General features: G+C 38.7%; 2 protein-coding genes across 2 annotated transcripts in view; both read left to right on the top strand.

Annotated features, from left to right (window-relative positions):
* LOC145490693 (uncharacterized) overlaps positions 1 to 25,907 on the top strand; it is a 94,765-nt gene that overhangs the window by 13,850 nt on the left and 55,008 nt on the right. The gene's annotated exons all lie outside the window — the stretch shown is intronic.
* Positions 18,370 to 20,812, top strand: LOC145489239 (uncharacterized). The gene is made up of 4 exons (XM_081468188.1): positions 18,370 to 18,602; positions 18,759 to 18,849; positions 19,078 to 19,227; positions 20,246 to 20,812. Exons 1-4 carry the CDS (start codon positions 18,405 to 18,407, stop codon positions 20,779 to 20,781), a joined length of 975 nt encoding a protein of 324 aa, XP_081324314.1. The 5' UTR covers positions 18,370 to 18,404; the 3' UTR covers positions 20,782 to 20,812.

Raw genomic sequence — 25,907 nt, 5'->3', positions numbered from 1 at the left:
TCACAAAAAATGGATCATACCTAAATAAAAAGAGGTTCACACTTGCAAAAATGACTCACATTTTAAAAAATAGGTCCCATTTGGAAAAATCGCTCGCGCGTAGAAAAGTTGTTCACACTTTGCAAAACTGGGTCACAGTTGGTCACACTTACAAAAATGGGTCATACTTGGAAAAATGGGTCACACCTGGAACAATGGGTAACACTCGAAAAAATGGGTCAGACTTGGAAAAATAGTGACACTTGAAAATATGGGTCACACTTAAAATGTGAGTCACAATTGAAAAAAATGGGTCACCCTTCAAACAATGCGTAACATTTCAAAAATTGGTTCACACTTCGAAAACAAATGTCAAATTGGAAAAATGGGTCACACTTGGACAAATAGGTAACACCTGAAAAAATGGGTCACACTTCGAAAAATGGGCCACGTTTGCAAAAATGGGTAACCCTTAGAAAAGTGGGTCACACTTGCAAAAATAGGTCACTCTTTGAAAAATGGGTCACACTTGAAAAAATAAGTCAGATTTGGAAAAAAAGATTACCTTTTGAAAAATGAGTCACGTTTGGAAAAAATGATTCTTACTCAGAAAAATGGTTCACACTTGTAGTAAAGAGTCACACTTAGAGCAGTGGTTCGCCCTTGGAGAAAGGGTCACTCTTTGAAAAATGGGTCACACTGCAAAAATGGATCACACTTAAAAAATCGGTCACATTTAGAAAAATGGTTCACACTTGGAAGAATAGTAACACTTGCAAATATGGGTAGCACTTGAAAAGGTAGGTCACGCTTAAAAAAATTGGTCCCACTTTGGAAAAAGAAGTTTACACACGCAAAAATGGGTCACGCTTGAAAAAATGGGTCACCCTTCGAAAAACGGGACACACTTGAAAAAAAGGAGTAGACTTTGAAAAAAGGTCACCCTTGAAAAATGGGTCAAACTTTTAAAAATGGGTCATACTTCTAAAAATGGAACACACTTGGAAAAATGGATCACTCTTGGAAAAAGGATTACTCTTCGAACAATGAGTCACACTTGGAAAAATGGGTCACACTTGGGAAAATGGCTCACACTTGAAAAAATGGGTCACGCTTGGAAAAGGGGGGACACCCTTGGAAAAATAGGAGAAATTTGGAAAAATGAGTCAAACTTAGAAAAGTAGATCACACTTGGAAAAATGGGTCACACTTGGAAACAAACTCGGAAAAATGGGTCACACTTGAATAAAAGTGTCACTCTTGGAAAAAATTGGTCACACTTGGAGAAATGTGTGACACGGAAAAATGTGTGACACGGAATAATGGGTCACACTTTGAAAAATGGGTCACATTTGAAAAAAGGGTCACCCTTAAAAAATGGGTCATTTTGGAAAAATGGGTCACATTTAAAACTAGTGAGACAATCTCAGATAGTGCAGAGCGCAATTGATAGCTCTGGTACAGTAGTCCCATAAGTACTCACCCCTACTCGGTTCACTTCCGGTTTGTGTCTACCTTGGTAGTCTGCTACGGCTTTTCCCCTTTGCAGTGTGTATGTTTCAAGGTTGTATTTTCATTCAAGGTCCAAACATTACGCACAAATTAATTACTACTGGTGCTTTAAGTTGATTTTCGTTCATTTTAAATTCAACAATACGCTGAAGCAGCAAACGTGACAATTTAGCTCTTCACGCCAACTTTGTAACTTGATACTTTTGTTTTCCTCGCAAAGCCATGTAATATGAAACCCTTGTTTTCTCCAAAACATACGGAAGATGTCCTTGTTTTTTGGAGATAAATGAAAGAAAGTTAAATATCTGATGTAGTGATGAAGAAACGGAACAGAGACGATGTTTTACTAAAAATGCAAATTTCTACCGATGAACAAGAACTAATTTAATTATCAGATAGTCACGAAATACCACTTTCTTTTTCTGTTGCCACCTTTGTTGTTAACAATAAAACAATTCAAAATTAACACACAACGATATTGATGGCTGAGAAGCTTTTCAACGAAAAGTATTGAAGATAAACAGCGCTACTTGGCCGATATGAATGAGTCTCCTCAAAGACTGATTAAATTAATTTGCGCTTTCATTAGGTGCCACGGCGTCTGCAGCAATATTTGAGCATTTTTCGTGGTTTCTTTTGTTACAAATTCACAATTTGTGGAGTATTAACGCCACTAACTTGAGAACTTTTTGGTCTCTCTTACAGACGCAATTAAGGCAGGAAATAAACAAGTCGCTGAGGAGAAGCAATATATTTGAACTCTGACAAGCACACTATTGTAGATTGAAAACAGCAGATGATATTTGTTGAACCGACCTGTTTGTAATTCTAAAAGCTACGCAGCCACAGTAACGTTTCACTTTTGCAATAAAAAGGGACAACTGGCGCTACCTGAAAAATAACTGCCGTCCTTGGTCGCATGACACGATATATAAAATACTGCGCGTAAAGATAGTGTATAACACTAACAATGCTAGAACGCATGCGTCTTACATGTTGAGCTCTACCATAAGGAAAACCACTCAACATTTGTGCGTGATTCCGTATGCAATGTATCCTTCACCTAATATAGAAGCCACGAACCCTAACTAATCTACGCATGCGTTTAGGGCAAATTAGTTTTGTTCTAAGGAGAATGGTACCACAAGGAGAGCAAGGGGTTACCTGAAACAAATATATAGCTTTGCGATGTTCAAAGTTAAGCGACGGCGATGGAATGTGTTTTACGTAGATTACACATGTACCTTCCCACCCTACTCCCATTACTTCCTTGCCTCTAGACTAATTAATTAATTGAAATTAATTAATTAAACAAACATTAAAGTTTACACCTTAGCGTCATAGCGGCATAGGGCCTTAGTTCCTTAGCGGCAGGCAACCCCCATAACCATCCCAATAGTGCACTCTGCACTAAAAATGGGTCACACTTAGAAAAGTGGGGGCACACTTGGAAAAATAAATCATACTTAAATGAAAGTGTCACTCTTGGAAAAATTGGTCATACTTGGAAAAATGTGTCAGACTTGGAAAAATGGGTAAAATGGTAAAACTTGGAAATATGGGTCACATTTAGAAAAGTGGGTCACAATTAAAAAAATTGGCCACACTTCGAAAAAATGGGTCGCCCTTGGAACAATGGGTAACACTTCGAAAAATAGTTCATATTTCGAAAACAAATGTCACATTTGGAAAAATAGGTCACACTCGGACAAATAGGTAACATTTGAAAACGTGGGTCACACTTCGAAAAATGGGTCACATTTAGAAAAATGGTTCCCACTTGAAAGAATAGGTAACACTTGGAAATATGAGTCACACTTGAAAAGGTGGGTCGCACTTAAAAAAATTGGGACCACCTGGGGAAAAGGGGTTTTCACATGCAAAAATAGGTCACACTTGAAAAAATGGGTTACAGTTCGAAACACGGGACACACTTGGAAAAAAGAGTCAGACCTTGAAAAAAGGTCACACTTGGAAAAATGGGTCATCCTTGTAAAAATGGGTCACATTTGCAAAAATGGGTCACATTTAGAAAAGTGGTTCACACTTGGAAGAATAAGTAACACTTGGAAATATGGGTCACACTTGAAAAGGTGGGTCGCACTTAAAAAAATTGGGACCACCTGGGAAAAAGGGGTTTACACATGCAAAAATGGGTCACACTTGAAAAAATGGGTCACAGTTCGAAAAACGGGACACACTTGGAAAAAAGAGTCAGACCTTGAAAAAAGATCACAACTGGAAAAATGTGTCAACCTTGTAAAGATGGGTCAAACTTCTCACTATAAAATGTTTAAGTAAGTAACCGGAACGATGATCCTGCTGGTATACATTGGGTCAATAGTGATCTAATCGGCTTTACATATAAAATGAAGAATACAAAAGCAAAAACCAACACAACGTAGAATGATTTTTTGAAGGTGTACTATATTTCGGCTGGCCAAACCAGCCTTCTTCAGGTAACTTCTGAAAATGGAACACACCTGGAAAACAGGGTCACACTTGGAAAAATGGGTAAAACTTGGACAAATGGATCACATTTTGAAAAATGGGTCACACTTTAAAAAAATGGGTCACGGTTGGAAAAACGGGACACACTCGGTAAAAGGAGTCAGACTTGGAAAAAGGGTCACACTTGGTAGAAATGGGTCACACTTGAAAAAATGGGTCACACTTGGAAAAATGGATCGCATTTGGCAAAATGGGTCACATTTGGAAAAATGGGTCATTCTTGGAAAAATAGGTCACACTTGGAAAAATAGGTCACACTTAGAAAAGTGGGTCACACTTAAAAAATGGGTCACTCTTAGAAGAAAAGGGTTCACACTTGCAAAAATGCGTCAAACTTGGAAAAATGGGTCACACTTGGGAAAAAGGGTCTCACTTGGGAAAATGGGTCAAACTTGCAAAAACTGGATACACTTGGAAAAATGGTCACACTTGGAAAAAGGGGTCACACTTGGAAAAATGGGGCACGCTCGGAAAAATTGGTCACACTTGGAAAAATGGGTCACACCTGGAAAAAAGGGTCAGACTTGTAAAAACTGGTCAAACTTGTAAAATTTGCACACACTTGGAAAAAGGGTCACACTTGGAAAAATGGGTCACGCTTACAAAAAAAGGTCACACTTGGAAAAATGGATCAAACTTGGAAAAATCGGTCAACTTGGAAAAAAGGAAGACACACTTGGAAAAATGGGTCACACTTTGAAGAATGAGTCATTTGTGGAAAAATGGGTCACACTTAGAATAATTGGTCACAGTTGGAAAAATAGGTCACATTTGGAAAAACTGGTCTCACTTAGAAAAAAGAGTCCCACTTGGAAAAAGGGGTCACTCTTGAAAAAGGGATACACTTCGAAAAATGGGTCACACTTAAAAAAATGGTCGCCCTTAGAAAATGCGTCACACTTGAAAAAAATCGGTTACATTAGAAAACGAGTAACACTTAGAAAATTGGGTCACACTTGTAAAAAAGCGTCAAACTTGGAAAAATGGGTCACAATTGGAAAAATGGGTCACATCTGTAAAAAAGGGTCACACTTGTAAAAATGGGTCAAATTTGGAAAAATGGGACACAGCTGGAAAAAAGGGTCACTCTTGGAAAAATGGGTAACACTTAGAAAAATGGGATAAATCGTTCAACTTGGAATAAAGGAAGACACAGAGTCATACTTGGAAAAATGGGTCACACTTAGAAAAATGGGTCACACTTAAAAAAATGGATCACACGTGGAAAACATTTTCCACTTGAAAAAATGGGTCACACTTGCAAAAAACAGGACACACTTAGAAACATGGGTCACACTTGGAAAAAGGTCCCACTTGAAAAAACGGGTCACACTTGAAAAAAAGGGGTCACACTTGGAAAAATGGGTCACACTTGAAAAAATGGGTCACCCTTGGAACAATGGGTAACACTTGGAAAAATGGGTCACACCTAGAAAAAAAGGGGTCACTCTTAGAAGAAAAGGATTACTCTTCAAACAATGGGTCACACTTGGAAAAATGGGTCAAATTTGTAAAAATGGGATACAGTTGGAAAAGAGAGTCACACTTGGAAAAGTGGGTAACACATGTATATGGAAATGGCTTTTCCACTTGTTTATGTATTTGTAACTAATAAATGTATATTTTGACTTTGTAGTTTAAGGATCCTGTTCATGTTATTTGAAACTGGTGTTCACATGGACCTTGGCTCAATAGCAAAGAAAAATTCCCTGCTCAAAATGACATGATTGATTTATATTAGGTTTGAGTAGTCGTGGTTTATTGAAAACAATTGCACAAGAAAAGCTAACAATATAATAATAATAAATAAGTATTTTAAGAGGAGGCCTCTAATCACCTAGAGGTGGTTTTCAGGAGGGTCCTCTAAAAAATAAAAGTCTAAAATAAACATTCAATGTCTAAAATACAGAAGTAATAAAAGCTAAAAACTTGAGACTAAAACTATGATTTAAAACTAGAACTAGGGTTAAAAATACTACTACTAACTACGGTTAATCAAAGGGCTCTTAGAGCCAGCTCATTCATGTAATGACTTATGTGCATTGTGCTCTTTGGTTATGAAATATTGGTACAGTTGAACCCAGTCACTTGGAACCCTCAATGAAACAACACTTTGAAACAGCAGGAATTAAGTTCAAATAGATATCATTACTCGTGGGAAAATATCCATATTCCACATTGGGATTGGAAATCAGACAGTCCCCTCTGTGGGGGGAATAGGCATTATCTGGGATCACACACTGTTGATCCATTCCCATGAACACCAAAACCTGACAAATCATTTTGAACTAATTGCCGTTGACAAAATCTTTGGGAAGATTAAAAGTCAGCCTTTGGCACTAGGAGCTCTGGGATGGATTGGGTAACCAATGTGAGCTATGATTGGTCGCTAGTTGCCTTTGGAAACCATTGATCAGTCATAGCTCACATTTTGTATCTGAGCCATCCCAGTAATGGGAAAGGTAAAGTCTGCAAACGAACCGAGGGGCCTATCAGGCCAGAGCTTATCCCAGTTTCTATAGCATGAATCAAATAGAAGCATTTCTTCTCCCCACTGGATGTGATGCTAGTCCATCACAGGGTTACCCCCAGCATTAAGTTCACAGGTACCAATTTATATACCTGGGTGGAGGGAGGCACTCTGAGAGTGAAGTGTCTTGCTCAAGAACACAAAACAATGTCCCCAGTCAGGGTGCGAACCCGGACCGCTCAATCCAGAGACAAGTACATTAACCACGAGGCCACTGCGCCTCCCACAATCCCAGTAATGCTAGTGCCAAAAGCTGGCACTCAGTCTCCCCAAAGTTTCTGTCAGGGGCAATAGGTTGCTTAACAGTAACAAAATCAGATGAGGGTGTCCAAAAATCTAAAAGATGATAAGCGACTACTAAAACGACTGTTATGCTGTTTTAAAATAACAACAATGATTTAATAACTTTTATAGTATTATTTACATACACTGATCATTACCGCTCTACAATAAATTCATCACAGACTAACTATATACCGTTAAAGTTATTAATAAATGGGAAGTAGCAAAGAAATACATTAAAAATGCATTAAGATGCTGACCTAAACAAAAATGTCTTAAGTTGGCTTTTAAAACACTTAAAAGTGGTGTGACAACACACAGGTCAGCCAGGAGGCTGTTCCAAAGAGCCGGTGCAGCAAAAGTAAAAGAGCCCCTGCCAAGTGCTGTGACGGATCCAGACTTTGAGCTAAGGGGGGGGGGGGTTGTTTTGCTTGCCGTGCCGGCTTTTCTTCCTTCTGTGATTTCTTCTTTTTTTACCCAAAATAAGGGGGAGCGCCCCGGCCCCTGGACCCCACCCCTAGATCCGCCACTGAAGTGTTGGGTACATTGCCTCCTGTGAAACTTCTAACAGTAGGCTATTATTAGAGTGTAACGAGCATGAGCTCTTTTGCTTAGCGTTTATGAAGTCACTAAGATAAGATGATGCTAGTCCATAAATTGATTTCAAGGTAAAGTTAAGAATCATAAATTTAATTCGATAAGCAATGGCTTTCCAATGAAGTTCCTAGAGAGCTGGCATTTTTTAAGTACTTAGGTATGTCCATATTAAGTAGATAAAGGATGCATTTTGGACACGCTGTAGCTTGGAAATTTGCGCATTGGGAAGTCCATACATTACAATACTACAATAGTTGAATCGAGAAGTAATAAAGGCATAGAACATTGTACAAAGACTATCCTCAGATAAGTATTTCTCGACATTTCTAATATTGTGTAAAGGAAAGAGCACACTCCTGCATGCCTTGGTGATATGTGTATTCATGGACATTTTTTCATCAAAGCAGAATCCTAAATTTCAAGGACAGGCAACAGAGTAATGTCATTATCACCAATGTCATCATTAAGTAAGAGTCTATCATCAATCATCCAGCTTCGAGTATCTGCAACACACCTTTCCATAGCCCTCACTCCAACATCTTGACTGACTTTGCCATCTGGCTTGAAGCTTAAATGAAGCCGAGTGCCATCAGTAAAGCAATGCACATGTGACAGGTGTTTTTCTATAACATCGAACAACTGAGATGAGTAAATAAAATTATAAATAGTAGACGTCCTAAACAAGAGCTTTGAGTTACCCGGCAACTAGACAACTATGTTTTGAACCAGTTCAGGACTGTCCCCTGCAACCTGACTTTGTTTAGCAGTGTAGTACTTATTGTTAAGGTAGAAAAATGACATTGCTTCTGAAACATGCTAAAAGTGTTAGAAAGTCATTGTATCAACACTTGTTAGAGCCAACTTTTCCATTTCCCAGTATATCTAGTCAGACTGGTAACATATTTATTTTAGGGTAACCACGAGGTTTGGCTTTTATTAATGGAGTGTTAGCCTCACTATAGTTGTTTGTTAAAGAAACAAAAAATAGTTTTTTCAATATAATAACTTTAATAAAAGCCACACTACAAATATTTAACTAGCAGACCACAAAAAAAGGTATATTTTCTCCCTCTTACAAAATTCTGGAACTTGCCAAGGCTAATGAAGTGGCACACACGTAGAATCTTATATTCCGTTAAATGTTTGTTTACAAGCAAGTTTTCTACAAACTGACAACGGTAACCATAATTGTATCTTCAATTAACGGTTTATAAATGCAGATTATAATTTTATCCTTACAAAAAAAAATTCCAAAAGAGAAAGAAACGAGGTTCATTTGGTCCTTCTTGGAACATTATCAGCATTTCTTTCCCTTGCCGAGGATAATGAAGTCATATTTTCCCTTTTCATTGTAATTTAAACTTCCAAACCAGCTTCGTCGTTATAAACTCGATTAAACATTAAATGTTGTTGATCTAATGTGTCAAGGAGCTTTTAACAAGAGATTGTTTTCTGGTATGTTAATTGTCAGTGGCGGATCCAGACTTTGAGCTAAGGTGGGGGCCCGGTTTTGTTTTACTTGCCCTACCGGCTTTTTTTCCTTCAGTCATTTCTTCTTTTTTCACCCAGAATAAGTAGGGGGACCGGGCCCCCCAGGCCCCTCCCCTTGATCTGCCCTCTGATTGCTGATTTTGTGCAGCTTTTGTTCGAGCGATTCTCCAAAGTCTCGAAAAAATGGTTTGGTGACACTACAATATCTCGGCCGCTATGATTGATGTGTGTGTTTTTTGCTGAAGAATTCCGATGGAAAAGCTTATAGTAAATAAAGCTATGATTACTTACCAGTACGAAAGCAAATATGTGTTTCACCAATATGGCTGTCATGACTGCCTCGTTGCTTCCCTGTACGGGTCCGCAAATGATCCCGGACCGCAAATGATCCCCAAATTGGACCGCGAATGATCCCGGACCGGAAATGATCCCCGATAGGGACCGCAAATGATCCCGACTAAAAAATAAGGAATGGCATGGATGGTGGGATGGTGTGGATAGGGAATTGGCGTACGTGAATACCGATGTTTTTATTAAAGCCATCTTATAATTATAATGGCTCACAACTTTTTCATACTTTCGACTAAATTTTGTTGCTAACTACGATGTTATGAATATCACCGCTCAATCATCAAAACACGACTTGGCTTGCATTTCTTTGCAGTTCTCAGTAAAATTATGATCAGTGCAACATACGCTACATATCCTCCTTTATTAAACATTGATATTTCGGTGTTATAGATAAGGCACATTTTATCGGGTGTCTGGAAAACTCGAATAGCGAATAGCGAATAGCGAATAGCGAATAGCGAATAGCGAATAGTCCCAAATAGTGCGAATAGTCTCGAATAGTGCGAATAGTGGCGAAAAGTGGCGAAAAGTGGCGAATAGTGACGAATAGTCGTCAATAGTCACCGCTTTAGGTATGATATCCTGCGTTAATTAATTATCCAAATAAGCAACAGAATTTCAGTGAATTCATTATCTTTTCTTCTCCGGACTCAGGCTCGGGCTGTTCATCGCCGACATTAAGAAAACAGAAAACACAAGGATAACTTAGTAAAGACGTATTTACGCTTTTGAGGCGGTTAAAACAGAAGAAATTAAGTTTAGAAACACCTTTTGTCCTGATAAGCGTCTGTGCTTTTTTACCGGGAAAATCCCGTCCAACGTTGCTGCGAGGTTGACCGCGAGATATTGGGTACCCTACTTGCCACGATTTACCACTAATTTTCCACTATTCGCCACTATTCGAGACTGTGCGCCACTATTCGTACTATTCGAGATTATAGTTCAGCAATAAATTTTCTCCGATTCTTATTGGTTTAAATTGATCACGAGACGCGATAGTGTTCATCCGCGGAGAGACACTATCAGCCCATAGTGTCTGTCTGAGGAAAATACCCGGATGGATAGTACTCGTCCGTGAAAAGTTTTATGTAAGCAAGCGAGCTTATAAAAAGACAAGAAGATCTTTAAGATCTTATAACCGCGCTTTTAAAATTTAACTGTTTTCTTAGCTCTACAGTCGCAATGCAGGGCAGATTCCAAAGCAGTCTTTGATGATTCATTGATTACTGTAGACACATCACTTGATCAACACAAACTGTTTTATTGCACCACCAGTCGTAGCCGTTGTGAAATCTCCGATGACGTAATCGTCTTAATCTGGAACTTTCATCGGGATATGTATGGGCATGAAGATACAAACACTATTAACAACAATTTTCTTTCTTAAAAGTCAGGATTAAATTTAATTGTTTTTTTCCCTTGAGTAAACGGCTAGCCAATATTTAATTTTCCTTCCAATCTATGAACTCGCTGTGATGAAACAGCCAAAGAATTTACTTCATTTGCCTAAAACCACAAGAAATACTCGCAAAATTGCAAATAAATTAATGACCACCGCTTCTGGCGAAATAAACTTGCAAAGTAAACATGATCGTATTTGTCACGCAGCGAAAGTGAAAGCTGCAACGTCAACGCATTCCATGGCTGACGTAATACCTTTTTTTAGCGTATTTATTATTCCCTTTGAATCCAACGCTTCGATAAAACCAAACAAGAAGATCTTTTAGATCTTATAACCGCGCTTTTAAAATTTAACTGTTTGCTTAGCACTACCGTCGGAATGTAGTGCACATTTCAAAGCAGTCATTGATGATTCTTTTCTTACTGTAGATATCACATCACTTGATCAACACAAACTGTATTATTGCACCATCAGTGGTAGCCGTTGACAAATCTCCAATGACGTAATGGTCCTAATCTAGAACTTTCTTCGGGATATGTATGGTCATGAACGATATGAACCACACAATCACAACACTATTAACAACAGCTTTCTTTCTTTAAAGACATGATTAAATTTGATTGGTGTTTTCCAGGAGTAAAGGGCTAGCAAAGTAGTCACATAAGTCATGTAATTTAATAATGAAACTCTATCCCGACCGATGTATCGATTTTGGTCACTCCAGTGGCTACAGATTGAAAACGTGACAGAAAATTAGCGTTACTTTCGATTCTCACCAAATTTGGACAGTGGGAAGATCTCATCATTAGCCAATTACAGGCCATTTTTCAGCTCTTTTCGTCACATCCTCCCCCCACGGGAGAATTTTGTCAAGTTAGCTAATTTAGTATGCAAGCCACCGTAATGGTGGTCGCTGTCGGCGAAATGTTTATTTGCTCAAAATTGGGGCAAAATCTTTCGGAGATGGAAGTCAGGACATTTGTAAGGATACAGAAAGTAATATGGAACCAGTTGGTGGCTTCTAAGGCAGAATTTATCCAGAAGTAAGCTGTATTTTCGTTTTCGTGCCGAAAGCCACGCGGTGAAATATTATCGGTTTGTTCTGCTGTCTTGTTCTGTTTTTTCTCTTGGTCATTTTTGTAGCCCGCCGAGGCCATTCTTTCGTCTAAATGAGTCGAGAAAAGTTCGAAAAAGATGTTCCCATTCAAGTTTAAGCTCTCAGGTGATAATTCTGGAGTTTTTTGAAACGTCGGCTTTGTTATGTTCGTGTTTTTCGGTTGCTATGGGCGACCGTTGCTCCCTTTGTTAGGTCAAGTCTGGGGAGTGAGGTCACAAAAAAATTCTAATTAATTCTGGTTTTGTTCGATTTCGCTGAAATTTTAGCACGATAAAGCTGGATTGTTAAGGAATAGATTTACCTCCTGCCGATGTGTGGTAGCTATTAACGCTAAAGTGATATATCGCTTCGATGTCAGGGTTTTGAAGAGATTTTTTTGCAACGTGTAGGTTCGGCGTGATTTTGTAATCTGAGATTTTTGTTGACGCTGAAGAAACAAGGTTTGGCGAGTAAACATTACAGATTGCGTAATTCGAAGTTGACCGAGTGGAGATCTGCGTCTGGTCTCCGACAAAAAAAAAAATAAAAAAAAATAAACCATGGGTAGAACATGAACCGCGCTCGGCCCATGGCTGCGCGGTTAATAAAATATATTTTACCCACAACAAAGAAAACAATATCCGTAAAATTGTCCGTGTATTAATGTTTTAGCAGCTTCTGACGGAAAAACATCACACGTTGCGTGACTCAGAATTTGGTCGAGAAGTAGCCTTGGTCTGGTCACCGACAAAAAAAACAAATAAACCACGGGTAGAACATGAACCGCGCTCGGCCCATGGCCGCGCGGTTAATAAGATAAACTATTGCATATTTGCCCTCGAAGCTTCGCTTCTCGGACAAATATTTGTTTTAAGAACATCAAATTTGCGCGGGGCAACTATCAGCCGGTAGTTCCTCGACAGAAACACTCTATTGTTCAACTATTCGTACTATTCGCTATTCGCTATTCGGGTTTTCCAGACACCCCATTTTATCAGCCATTAACGCCACTCGCCTAAAGTTTTAAACTAAAATCTAACCATGAAAAAACTATTACAGAAGACGCGGTCACCTGAGTAGATCCACAAGCCTCAGCAACGCTTCGTCACTCTGTAAAACACCTCGTGCGTAGCACTGGAAATTTGAACAATTTATTTTGTAATTTTTCCATTGTCGTATTTTGGCTTTAATTCCTCGAAAGTGACTACTTGAGTATTCTAAAAAGCCAAAATTCGAAGCTATAGTTTAAGTTATGAAGTCCAACGTCATGACCAAGCAAGACCAAGGCTTGCGCTTCGTTTTGACAATTAGCTGTTTGATAGATGTTTGATACTATCGCCACCGGGATTTGGAGAATGTTTACAATTATGTGTTTTTCTAAGACTTCATATTCAATAGATCGTCTCCACCTGACGTGTTTTTATCCTCATCAGCTATAAGAGGCGGTATATTTATATCTGTTTACAATTAGCGTGCTTCGTTTGGAAACCAGAGCATTTTGAATTTCAGGGTTATGGAGGTTGCGCGACACAAGGCTACGATCGAGTTTGTTGAAAAATATATACTTATCTCATGATTTTGAGCCTTTTTAGAAGTTAGAGTATTAGGAAAAGTGCTTATGTAAATGCTTGTTTGTTTAGTATTGATAATCAGTCACCTAAAAAGCCAAAGTAAGTTCCAGATGTTTACACTATATTTCGGCCGCCATATTGGTGTACCACGGATGTACACCAACATGGTGTTTTCTTACTGGGCTCTGTAACTTTCTGGGAAACATTTGCGACGAATATCTGAAGTTTGGGGAAACGCACAGGCCTAAAACTTGGAGAAGTGGCTTATTTTGTTATCTTCTATAGCGTACATCACAATTTCTTAGCTTTTTCCATTAGTTGGTTTTCAATTTTTTTTTTTTTTTTTATTGCGTGACAGTGAAACGATCTGTACCCTTCGAAGAACAAAACAGCAACTGTGGAATATTTTTTTTGTAAAATGATAAAACATGTTTTTTAGTTCATAATTTTTGTACATGTTCTCACCTTCTTCTGATACAAATCCACGCCATTCCTTATTTTTTTATCGCGATCATTTGCGGTTCAATTTGGGGATCATTTGCGGTCCGGGATCATTTGCGGTCCGGGATCATTTGCGTTCCTGGGATCATTTGCGGACCCGTACATCCCTCGTGATAGCGTGTGTTAATATAACCATTTAGGGTCCCCTAAGTGTGAACATTTCGGCCTCTCAATCCATATTGTGATTTTCAGAAGTTGATAAATTCTGACTAGACCTTAAAATTTATTCCATACGAACAGTTTTTTTTAATTTGCATTTGCTTTTTGCAGCGACATTGACTTTAATTAAGCCGAAGTGGGGAGGGGTAGTGAGGACACCTGCACTTCCGTCTACGGTCCACAATGATGCCACACATAATTTTAAAAGAAAGGTAACTATTTCGATCTTCGGTTTTAACCAAATAACAGTTGGATACGAAGATCTCGTGATTTGAAGTGGGACTGAACTGTAGCAGTGTTTTCCCCTCTTTGTTAGGCGTTAATTTATAAACGGAAACATTTCCGTGTGAACATTTTTACGGTTAAAAAAGCAACACAGCTCAGTTGAAAGCGAAAAACCCGACTGTTTTCCCGTTTTGACAGTGAAAAAGCTATCGCGAGTACCATTGCTTTATATATAAGTCTTGAGTGCAGTGGATTAACTCTATAAAACAAGAGAAATCACATCGAGGATGAGGAATGAATAATTAATTTCTTTTGTTTCAATTACGACCAATTACCTTGTGTTATTCCCCTAAGCCTCGGAGCTAAGTTACAATTTTAATATATTGAAATTGGCCTATTATAAGCCCGCAAAGCTGTAATTAAGGGTGTTTTTAACAGGTCATACTGTTGCTATGGTAACCTATTGTGTCACGAAAATGATAACAATGTGTTCACTAATGACTAGGCAGATTTTTCATACCATGATTGTAGCGTCAAGGGATAAAGAGTTGTTATAATGACCCGTCAAAATCTAACTGCTGGAAACTGTTTTGAGCCACCTTGAATTTGCACTTCGCACCCCAATGTAAATTTGGTGGAAAAAAAAACATCACAGAACGTTTTCTCTTATCTTGTTCATGTGATATTGTTTGGTTTTATGAGATTTTGAAGTATATATAATTTATACAACCTTTGAGACAACCACTTGCTTCAAATGACAGAGTTCTAAACTTACATTTCGCGCCTCAGTGTCAGCGAAATGTTGGCTTTCGTCATGGAACTTAGTTAAGCTTCCTCATTAGACATTAAACATCAATAAGCTATATCTATTTGATTCATACGTTTCTTTCTACAAAAACTCCCATTTTATTAGCAAACCAGTTGATGATGTTTCTCCTGAAATATCTTGAGGTTGGCTTTTTCTATAAATTACGAATGAGGAGTGAATTACAAAATTTATATGAAGTCAATTCCCATTTGTGTAACTTCAAAACGCGAGATAGTCAGCGATAGGTACGTATCTTGGTAGTATGAGAGTTATGAGTGACAGGGCAACTTGCACCTTTAAAAAATTGTTTAACAACTTCTTCTCGTATTTTTGTTGTTGTTTTTTTTAATTATCGACCGTGAGTTAGCGTTGGATCAGCAGGTGCTCTCTGTTTAATCGCTATTGTTTCTGTTTGTGCGGTTTCTCTAATGAAAATTTTTACATGAGTCTTATTATCAATTAGTTCGCAATGTTTGAAATAAATTAAGATGCAATATGTTGTTTATGTCCTCTGTATCTACTTTCTACTTTTCTTCTTGCTCTAGGAGGACCTTTATGACAGTTACCGGGTGGGTCACCAGTAATGGATGTTTTAAGGAAAGTCTAGTTTTTGAATCATAACAACTTGCAAGTCTTGTTTAGGGCGGAGACCAATGACAGGTGAACCAAAGCACTTGCCTTGGTAATAATTTAAATATATTCATTCATTTATTCATGTTAGGTTCCTTTTAAAGGCTATATGTTAAGTAAGTAAATGGATATAAAAGAAGTGGTTTTTTTTTGTAATATTGCCTCAGTAACAATTTTCGTCTGAGTCAAAAACAAAGTCGCACCTCAGTCGTGCTGGCTTCTTTTTTCAAGTGCAGTGTAGTACATAGCCTCCCCAGGATTTCGGTTTGTTGAGGGTCAGCGAAAAAGCGGCCTAGCTACGGAGAAAAACGGCACGCAAAGATTAAACTAGATGACAAGAGATTTGTATCCGTTCCTTCTTTCCCTTTGCCTGGATTAGTCTAGGTTAAGTAGAGTTGGCAAGCTGACTTACTCTGTAGTGAAGATATTTATGACTATAGCATTAGATGTTATTATTTGTTACTAATATACGGCCTTATCCTGTCTTTGGATCATAACGTCCACGTTTACTGGTATCGGCCTTTGATTCCTATGTGCCGATGAGACGCAATTCATTTTTTACGTCGAGAATGGCAAGAGCTAAAGCTGTTTAACCCAGTTTGGCCATTGAATTTCAGAACACTTATAAATTATGGAAGATGTTTGTCTTTAAAGATTAATGTGTTCATCAAACCATTAAGGAGGCAAGTTCCGTGTCTTTTAACGTAAACTCCTCTTACTTATCCTTACATTTTTTTAAATTTTATTCCGAGAATTTTAGAACGCTTCAACAAGAATGTATATCTTCCTAGTTTACGATCCATTCCTGTCAAGTTAACGATGCATTGATACAAGGAAGGATGATATTGATATCATAACAGAACTTTTATGTTAATCACTTTTGGTAATTAAATAAAATTAACATTCATTTTAAGAGCGCCATACTCCATTAACTGTCCATAGCACTTTATAGTACTAATTAAAAATTAAGAGCATAGAATTACTGACAGTCTTTAAGACCTGTTTTGGTAGACTACGAGTAGTCCCTCTTTCGCTTAGTCCGTCGTGCGTGACGCGAAAGAAAACCGCGAGAAAAAAATGGCCGCGCGAAATCCTGGAGGCGAGGAGCGCGCGAAAGGAGGGACTACCGCCTAAGCCCAAGAGTTTGAATCATGCGTTGCTCTCACAACGCAAAAATATGATTGGCTTATGTTAGGAGCGTTGACAACGTCTTGTCAACATTCGAGATACCTGAGACGTCTTGCAGGAATGTTTTGGAACCGGAGCAAATCGAAGCGGTACCAGAGCAAAGCGAAGCGTTGGAATCGAGCTTCGCAAGCCGTGATGTTCTTGCGAATCTGCCAACAGGCTTTGGAAAGATTTAAATTTATCCAGTGTTTTGTTTGGGAAAGCTTTCTGCCTCCAACCCGACTGCGAGCGTGTTAGTGATTTCGCTGCTCAACAACATCGTCTAAGTCAGCGACTATAAATTCACTGAGCGTGGCCTTTTTCTGCCGTCCATTTGAAAGATTGAACTGGACTCTCACTTGAAACCGGACATTCACCTGAAATTTTCCGCTGCTATCGGCAAACATTTCACCGCAGTTGGATGATCTCCTATGTATAATATATAATGTATCGTGTAAATTCTCGGTTGAAACTTTGTTGAAATTTTCGCAATAACTTTTAGACGCAGCGAAAATCGTTACAAGAGGCCTCTTTCGCCGTCTTCTTTTTTAAACTTCTTTGGCAGTTTCGCTGAACGAACACTGAACGAAGATATACTTCTCACGGCATATGTTTTTGCCTGGCTACTTGAAGAGTAGGGTAGAGCAATTTTATTCAGATCTCCTGGGGCTATTGATAACAGGCGATAATAACAGGACGTCAAGATGAGAAATCCTACACCGAAAAATCACTCGGCCGTGAAAGGGCAAACTCTTGGGCTTAGGCGGTAGTCCCTCCTTTCGCCCGCTCCTAGCCCCCAGGATTTCGCGCGGCCATTTTTTTCTCGGGAAAAAAATTGCGTCACGCACGACGGACTAAGCGAAAGAGGGACTACTCGTAGTCTATGTTTTGGTTACAAGTCAGTCCGGGATCAGACAAATACCGGGGGGAAGAAGCCGCACTCGTTACAGAACAACGAGCCATACAACAAATCTTACAGAAATCGATGGCTAGTTTGTCCCTGACTCAGTTGGCCATTGCGGCTATCAGCATTGTCTTTTCGATCTTATTTGTGGCGGCAAACACAGACTTTTGTGGAAGCGTTTTTGAAACTCCAGTTGGCAAGTTAACACATTTAAGTCTTTAGTGAAAAGATGTTAAACTAGTTACACTAAACGTTTTCGATCATTGAGAGTCAGTTCTACAAAAAACTTAGGATTAAAAGAAGATTTCGTAACCCCAATATCACCGAGGAACAATGCGAGTTGAAGTTTTAAAACTTGTCTGTGAAGATACAGTTCACTCTTGGATAAAACAAAGAATCAACTCACATCGCTACCTATGGCAATGGTATTACGCAATCTTTAAGGCTAAATTATAAAAACACCCAGATTTTTGCAGAGCTGATACCCTAGCTGGTGATGATCTCAATGATCGAAAACGTTAGGTGTAAATAGTTTTAACAGCCCTTTTCATATATTTTTATTTTACTCGGCGAAATGTCCACTCTAAACTGACTCGTTCTCTTTTCCTTCGACACGACACTATACGCTGACTTTGACAAAATATTCATTTTCTTTCTGCTTTCAGACCATGTCTTACTTGGTCATGCCATGGACACGGTTACTGTTGTTGATGAGTTTGAATGTCAGCTTAAATGCATCGAAAATAAAAGTTGCAAGTCGGTTAATGTTCATCCAGATGGCAACAATGCACAACGACGCATTTGTGAGCTAAACAACAAAACCAGACAGATGAAGCCAGGAGATTTTAAATGGAGGAAAGGATCTACATACTATGGCTCTGTTCAGGTCAGTTGAATTAGTTGAAACTGAACTACCGTATATTCACATAACCTAGTTTAGTTAACTTGATCCGTTAATAAATTACGTTAATTACGTTAATAAACCTTGTGGTAACTACTTAATTTAACGACCTGGTTTCTTTCATATCTTCACCCAACACAGGCCTCCTACATCGATGTTTCCCGTGAGCAGAACAAACAAACAAAGAGTGGAAAGTGTCATCCAGGATACAAGGGGAAACAATGTGAAAAAAGTGAGTGTTGAAAATTTGACTTGCAACGATATTTTGTATAATTTGGTAAAGCAGTTTGCTTCAAAAGGTGCCCGCGTACTGCGCAATGCTTGTAAGGAGATTATTGTTTTAGAGTAAATTTAGTGATGTTGGTAGACTTTTAGAATGATTTCCCTTCTGCTTCAAAAAAGCGTGAAGAGTCTCATTTAAAACATGTTTTGTTTTTTTTTTGTTTTGTTTTTTTTGCAGCTATAAAAGGTTTGTATTCCAATCAGCCTGCTTATTCCTGTAAGGACATCCGGGACTCAGGAGACTCCAAAGGAGACGGCGGGTACTGGATAGACCCTGAGAAGAGTGGAAACCCTTTCAAGGTTTACTGTGACATGACAACTGACGGAGGTAAGTTAAGGATATCGATATAATGATATAAAAGGGAAACTTTCTAAAATCCCAGGAAGGAGTGCACAAAGCCTCCACAGCTTCCCGCTGTACTTAACAAAATGAGACCAGCTTTTTATTCGTCTGTCCATTCGTTGCTGATAAATTGCGTCGTAACATTGTCAAAGTATCTGCGGATCCACGAGGCTTTTTCGAGAAAGATAACGATGGACAAACTGAGATAAAAAAAGGGGAAAAAAGACAAGAGAAACACTAGGTTAAAGTGCAAGAGAACCTGAATTTCGTTTAGCCAAAATGATTCCGAAACCCCGCGAGACGTCGATAAACTTTAAACATACAATAAGTCGAACTAAATTTCAGAAATGGAAATTTTTAACTAAACTTCCATTTGGAAATTCTTGAAAACCCGCTGAATTATCGCCGAGTCCAGTCCACTCGCATCAGATCAGTTCTCAGAATACAACAAAATACTGAAATATTCCACTCGTCGAGGTCCGCGTCAAAATACATGTTTTTTTTGCGGTCTTACAGTTCAGTTCAATCTGAAGAAAACGTCATCTTAAACTAAGCTCCCGTTTAGATGCAATTTGTCGGTTATAATCAAGAAATGACAGCATTAAACAAGCTGTGAAAGTTTGGTAAAATTGTCAAGATCCACTCTTGATAGCGTCGTGTATCTGTCTGTGCTCTTATTGACCATAAAAACTAGCCAACGGGCGTTCAATGACTGGATGTTTTCCTCTTTCAAAAATATTCCCGTTAAGATCTCATTTGTCCGTTGCAGAAGGAACAATTAACATGCTGTGAAAGTTTTGCAAAATTTTCACGGTCAACGCTTTATTGTTTGATGTAATTAAGGATCAAAACGTCACGACAAATATGAACTCTATTGTGCAGCAATTTTAGAGCATTTCCACCTACTAATCTTTTGGTTGCTTTTTCCTTTTCTTGATAAAAGCGAATATATAGTAATTGCTTTTATTTATTTACGTGACCACTGAACTTTGTTTTATTTAAGGAGGTTGGCTTCTTGTCTCCAACGTTGTCATTGACAGTCCTTCGTCCCCGCAAATGTCAGTACAGACGTCATACCGCGGAATCAGCAGTTACCATAACAACCAGACATTTCTGACAAAGGGTGCCATGAATGAGCTCAGAACGCACCTGCCTTTCACTCAACTGAGATTCCACTGCAGTAAACAACAGGGACGTACGTTCCACGTGACCACGGTCGCTAACAGCATTGGTGAAGCTGTAGTCCAGTACTTCAGCGGTCAGACGGATGACCAGCCTGATGCCTGTGGCTCGTTTGTTAGAATGGTGAATGACAACTCGGAGTTAGCAGGAGTTTGCGGTCGGTGGGGATATGATGGTACGAGCTGGAACATTGGCAAATGGGGGCATGCTGTAGATCAAGATAGATTGTACGACCATGCGGGTTTTGCAGGATTTTTATATCACTGGCTGCTGACTCCAGATGGCTCAAGATGGGAATGTGACGACTATCTCGTTGGAGTGTCTTCTGGTGATTTCTGGAAAGTCTTTGTTCGTTAAGATCCTGGTCCACCGATTACTTATAGCTTGACCAACGTATTCATCTAATCTTCGATATATACAAAAATAAAAAATTTAAGTTAAATAAAGTTTTGCGATCGGTGATTTTGTTTTGCGTTTAAGGACCTTTTAGACAGTTAGCAGCTTCCATAGAACGTCTATAAACACGAGAAATAACACCATCGTTAGCAAATAGAAAATGAAAATCCGATCGAAAATCCAATAAACGACGTGTAGCTTAACAATAAAATAAAACAAAACATAATTGTTTTATGGACAAATTAAATCTTCATCCTAGAGGGATTTGCTAACAACTCTAAATAAACCAACGTTAGCTGAGCTGCAAGCTCGCAACATCGCTGCCTCGATTTTTAGAACAATCAACGGTCCTAGCCCGCCTGCTTGCGTGACTTAATACAACTTAGGAATTCGTCTTATAACTTGAGAGGTAATAACATTAATTCTTTATTAAATCCATTTTGAAATCACTGGTTATCCTTGCAATCTGATTGGCTCTCAATGGTGCGATTTATTCACGAATCGCACTATTTTTTGCTCTAAATCGCATCTTTTTCTCAGCCAATGAGAATGGGACAGTAAAACAAAACAACAAATCAGATTTCAATATTAGTTTAAAGTAAACAATAAAATTTCGGGAAAATGAAAGGCAAAAAGCCATTGTGTGGAGAATTTAGCAACTACTATTGCCAAAACTAATAACAGTTAATAACAGTTTCTAAATGACCATCATGAGCTCCTTCAGGTTGAACACCTACTTTAATGGAAGTTCCCAACTTTCAGTGTCCATTTTGACGAATATTTTGGCGATTTTTCTTCAACATCTGCTCAAAATCCGTATGATACCGAGTCCAGTAAAACATAAACAAACGAAAACCACACAACAACAAATTGAGAGCCATCTCAAGAAGGGAGATGTTTCCATGTTTCCGGTAGTTTCAAACGAAGCAACAAAAGAGCTCAACTCTGTCGCTGTGAATAAACATAGTCAAAATACGCCCCGCTCCACAAAACAGTGAATGAATGAAGGTCTTACGAAGCTTGTGCTAGTCCCGCCATCTTGGAAATATCTTGAAACAAATGGCGCCGCAAGAACTTGACAGGGTCCTGAGTATAGACCTATTTAGCTTCGCGGTCACGTGGTCTACATTGGGTAAACAAAACATTCAAGATGGCGGGCGCTAGTGAATTTTCTGTGGTAGCGTGGACAAAATCGTTGCGAAATCTCGCTAAAGTGTCCGCGATTACAATAGTAAATCATCTAAAAGGATGTGGAAAAAAGGAAATTGGAGAAAAAGGTTATAAATTCTTTACAGAAAATTACATTCATGATGTATTCGTGAAAGAAGAAGACAGTCGATCGAGGACTTGTTATGTCAAAGGCCGTTGTTTCTGAAGCCAGAAGAAGAGCGAAGCTCCTCATACCGTAAAATTGAAGATTGCTGCAGACAGAGAAGATAAAGGAAATGTGGAAGAAGCAGAATGCTCATGCAAAGCGGGGTAAATATTACTCGAAGTTCCACCACAATTACAATATAATTATCATGCTGGTGTAGGCCGTGACTTTAGGTCACATTCCACAGCTCAGGATTACAGGTCACACGTACACATCGAATACTAAGCCGAAAAGTGTTTCGTCGATTTAAAACCGACGATAGTTAACTGGGCTTTTTGAACCTGCCGGAATTTTTTTATCAAAAATACAAAGATTTGTGTTTTGTTTTGGATGCGGTAAAATTTTCATTAAATTTTATCCAGATTTTGAAAGCTCCAATTATGCTTTCATTAAATCCAATGGTCAGTGTGCATGTTAGCAGGTGAAATGTTTTTTTTGGTAAAATCTGTTTCCAACCTACATTAATCTGCTTTAACCTGTAGATAGCAATTTTAGCAATAATCTGAATTATTTTGAAGTCCAATAAATTGTTGATAACTTATGTTCAGGTTGAAACAAATCAGCTTAGGTTGGAAACAGATGTACCCCGAGAACCCATTTAACCTGCAACATATACAACCACGTTTCAATAATGTATGGAAATCAATATTTTTGCATTGTTTACAGTGTGCAATTACTAATAGAGAGTTAAATTTTAATCATATTTCCATGTGTATGTAAATGTATTGTATTGATGAGTTGCAATGTGACAAAATACAAATGACTTAATTGCAGGGTTGGAGGCCACTGTAACCATGTTTTTGCCTTGTTGTACCGGCTAAATCATTGGAGTATGTTGGGGATCACGGAGATCCCAGCAGATCAAACTTGCCTGTACAAGTGTGCCGCAGCAGTGGCACAAGCCACGAGGTGCCAGTATTGAACCAGAACCATTAATGAAATGTACCTTTGTCAAAGCCTCATCTTACCAAGGTGGCAAGCGAAAACTGGCTCCAGTAACTTGTAAACTTTATAATGCAAGGGGTAAACATCTCAAGTTAAATGGGTGAAAGCAGCAAGATGTGATGGAAATGTGTCATTATCTTTCAAACGAAGAAAAACATTCCCCTTTTTCATACCTGATCAGTGATCAGGAATGTTCAACAGCTACACAACACTGTTAGTCAAGTTCAGGGGCCCACATGGTTTGAAGAACGTAAACTTCGACTAACAGCTTCAAATTTTGGGAAAGTACTTCATAGAAAAAAAAGCCTACAGAGCCATTTCTTAAAAGTATTTTTGAAGCAAAGGATCTTTCAAATGTAGCATCAATTCGTCATGGAAAACAAAATGAAAAAGTAGCTAGATCTCACTATGCAAGAAAAATGCAGAAACACTTGGATAAGAACTTTACAGTATATGACAGTGGTCTTGTTGTTAACCCCACCCACCCCTACCTTGGTGCTACCCCAGATGGTAAGGTGTTTGACCCAACTTCTGACCGTCCCTTTGGATTACTAGAAATCAAGTGTCCCTACACTTGGAGGAATCACACCATGGAATTAAGCAGCATGCGAGGATGGAAACTTCCCCTGCAGTATGGTTGATGGAGTCCCAAAGCTTACAACTGATGATAAACAGGGTTATTATGCACAAATCCAGGGACAACTTGCCCTTAGTGGCTTACCTTGGTGTGACTTTGTAATATATCTATCAGGATCAGGTAGTCTTTTTGTACAACGTATTAACTTTGATCCTACCTATTGGAACAATACACTGTTACCTAAATTAACCATGTTTTATTTTAAGCATTGTATTCCATTCTTGAGCAAAGAGAGGGCAACATCTGTTAATCCGTGTGAACAGTCACTTTGCCACATCTACAGTGTATCCCATTGAGAGTAGTAACTGTTAATACTGCATCAACATTAATGTACCAATTGAGGCTCCTTTGAATGGAAAAGCAAGGAAAACAAGTGTATTTGTTATTGTTACAAACAAGTGCATTACTTAACTTTCTCTGGTAGCATTAGGTACAGGGTATTTAATGTATCTCACGTTTCTGTCACTGTTTTGTTTTGCAAGTAGATCTTGATTTTTAAGTTAGTCTTTGACTTCCTCAGCTAAAATAGGATCCATAAAGTTTGAGAGCAAACAGCACACTGTCCAAAGTTGATTTATGGTTCCCAGTGAGCTGATTGGGAGTCTACTGTTGAAAGTAAGAAAACGCCTGACCTTCCGAATGGCTCTTTCACCGTGAATCCTGTGTTTAGCAATTGTTTGTGTTCTTATGACTTCATTTTCATTAAATTGAGGTTTTTCTTTTAAAACTGGAGGAATGTTGAGTTGAAGTCCGATTTTCTGTAAGTCTCCTCCTATGTCAAATCCCTTGTCAGCTATTATGCTGTCACCTTCCAAGATTTCTGATACTTCCTTTTTTCTTGACAGTAAATCGAGAAATCCGCTCCTGAAAACTATCTGTTTGTCGGATATGGACCCTGTGTATACCTGTGAGAAAAACATAAAGCCTCCCATGGAATCGACTCCTACCAGGGATTTTGAATAACTCTGGGACTGAATAACAAGGGAGGACGGACACTGAATTTTTAATTCAGTGCAGTCAATTTTAATAATGTTATTGGGATAATCTTCCTCGAACGTTTTCTTGGATGACTTTCCTGTGAGGCCAGATCTTCAGGGTGCCAAGTTGTATAATTTAGCCATGTAATAAATGTACTTGATATTGTTGCTTCTGTGACATTAAATCTCATTGCTAAGTCAAGATTGGTTAGGCCTAAACGAAGCTTCATCATAACTAGTAAAAACTCGTCTTCCACTGACAGAACATGATCTCTTGAAGAACCAGGATCAGCTTCTGGTTCCGAGCTCCCATCATCATCACTTTGTGATTCTTGATCAGAGTCGAATAACAACGACGTACCAATTTTGCGCTCTTTGCTCGCCTTCGTGTTCCAGTATGTGATGTTCTTTCGATGACCACCAGGGAGAACAAACTCAAGTACCCTTCGAAATTTTTATAACTGGAAAACCCAGTTAAATGGCTAAAATATTTCTTTTCATTACCTCTTCTGTGCACTAGATCTCTCAAAACACTCACCGAGAACCTATGCTCGCAAGGTATCTCAATGCTTGATTGAATGGAACGCGAGACAAAGTTCTCCCTACCAGTTTTGTCGTATTCTCCTTCACCCTCGTATGCCGTTTCCGTTAATTCCGATTCTAGCAAAAGATTCACCTCCTCGATCTTTCTTCGTTTTTCAGGTGTTTGTTTAGTCCACCTAAAAATTGATGGACAAGCGCCGGCTCTCAGATACCTTTTATTGGCGTAAGGGTTTACGAAATCTTCCTCTCGGAAGTGATCTGAACAAAGTTTTGAATATTTCGTGACCGCCAAATTTTTCTCCGTCTCCCTTTTTATCCTAGAGATCCAAACCTACAAGGTAAATAGATTAAATTACAGGTCCACACATAAGACAAATTTACGCGATCGAGCGATCAGGTTACACGTGTTCACCTTGAAGAGTTTCTTGTCCTCTGGGAATCCAGGCCAAGATAGCTCTTCCATAGTTGAGTTGTTGTAGCAATCATAAGCACAACAGTCGTGCACCATTTTGAACGAAAACAAGCGAAATTACGTCGAAAGAAGAGAACGTATCCTAACTCCGCGGTCTCTCACTGCAATTCCTTTGCAAACACGAATGTTTGTTTACCC

The sequence above is a fragment of the Orbicella franksi genome, chromosome 6 (assembly GCF_964199315.1).
Source record: "Orbicella franksi chromosome 6, jaOrbFran1.1, whole genome shotgun sequence".
NCBI lineage: Eukaryota > Metazoa > Cnidaria > Anthozoa > Scleractinia > Merulinidae > Orbicella > Orbicella franksi.
This window is presented reverse-complemented; position numbering and strand designations above follow the sequence as displayed.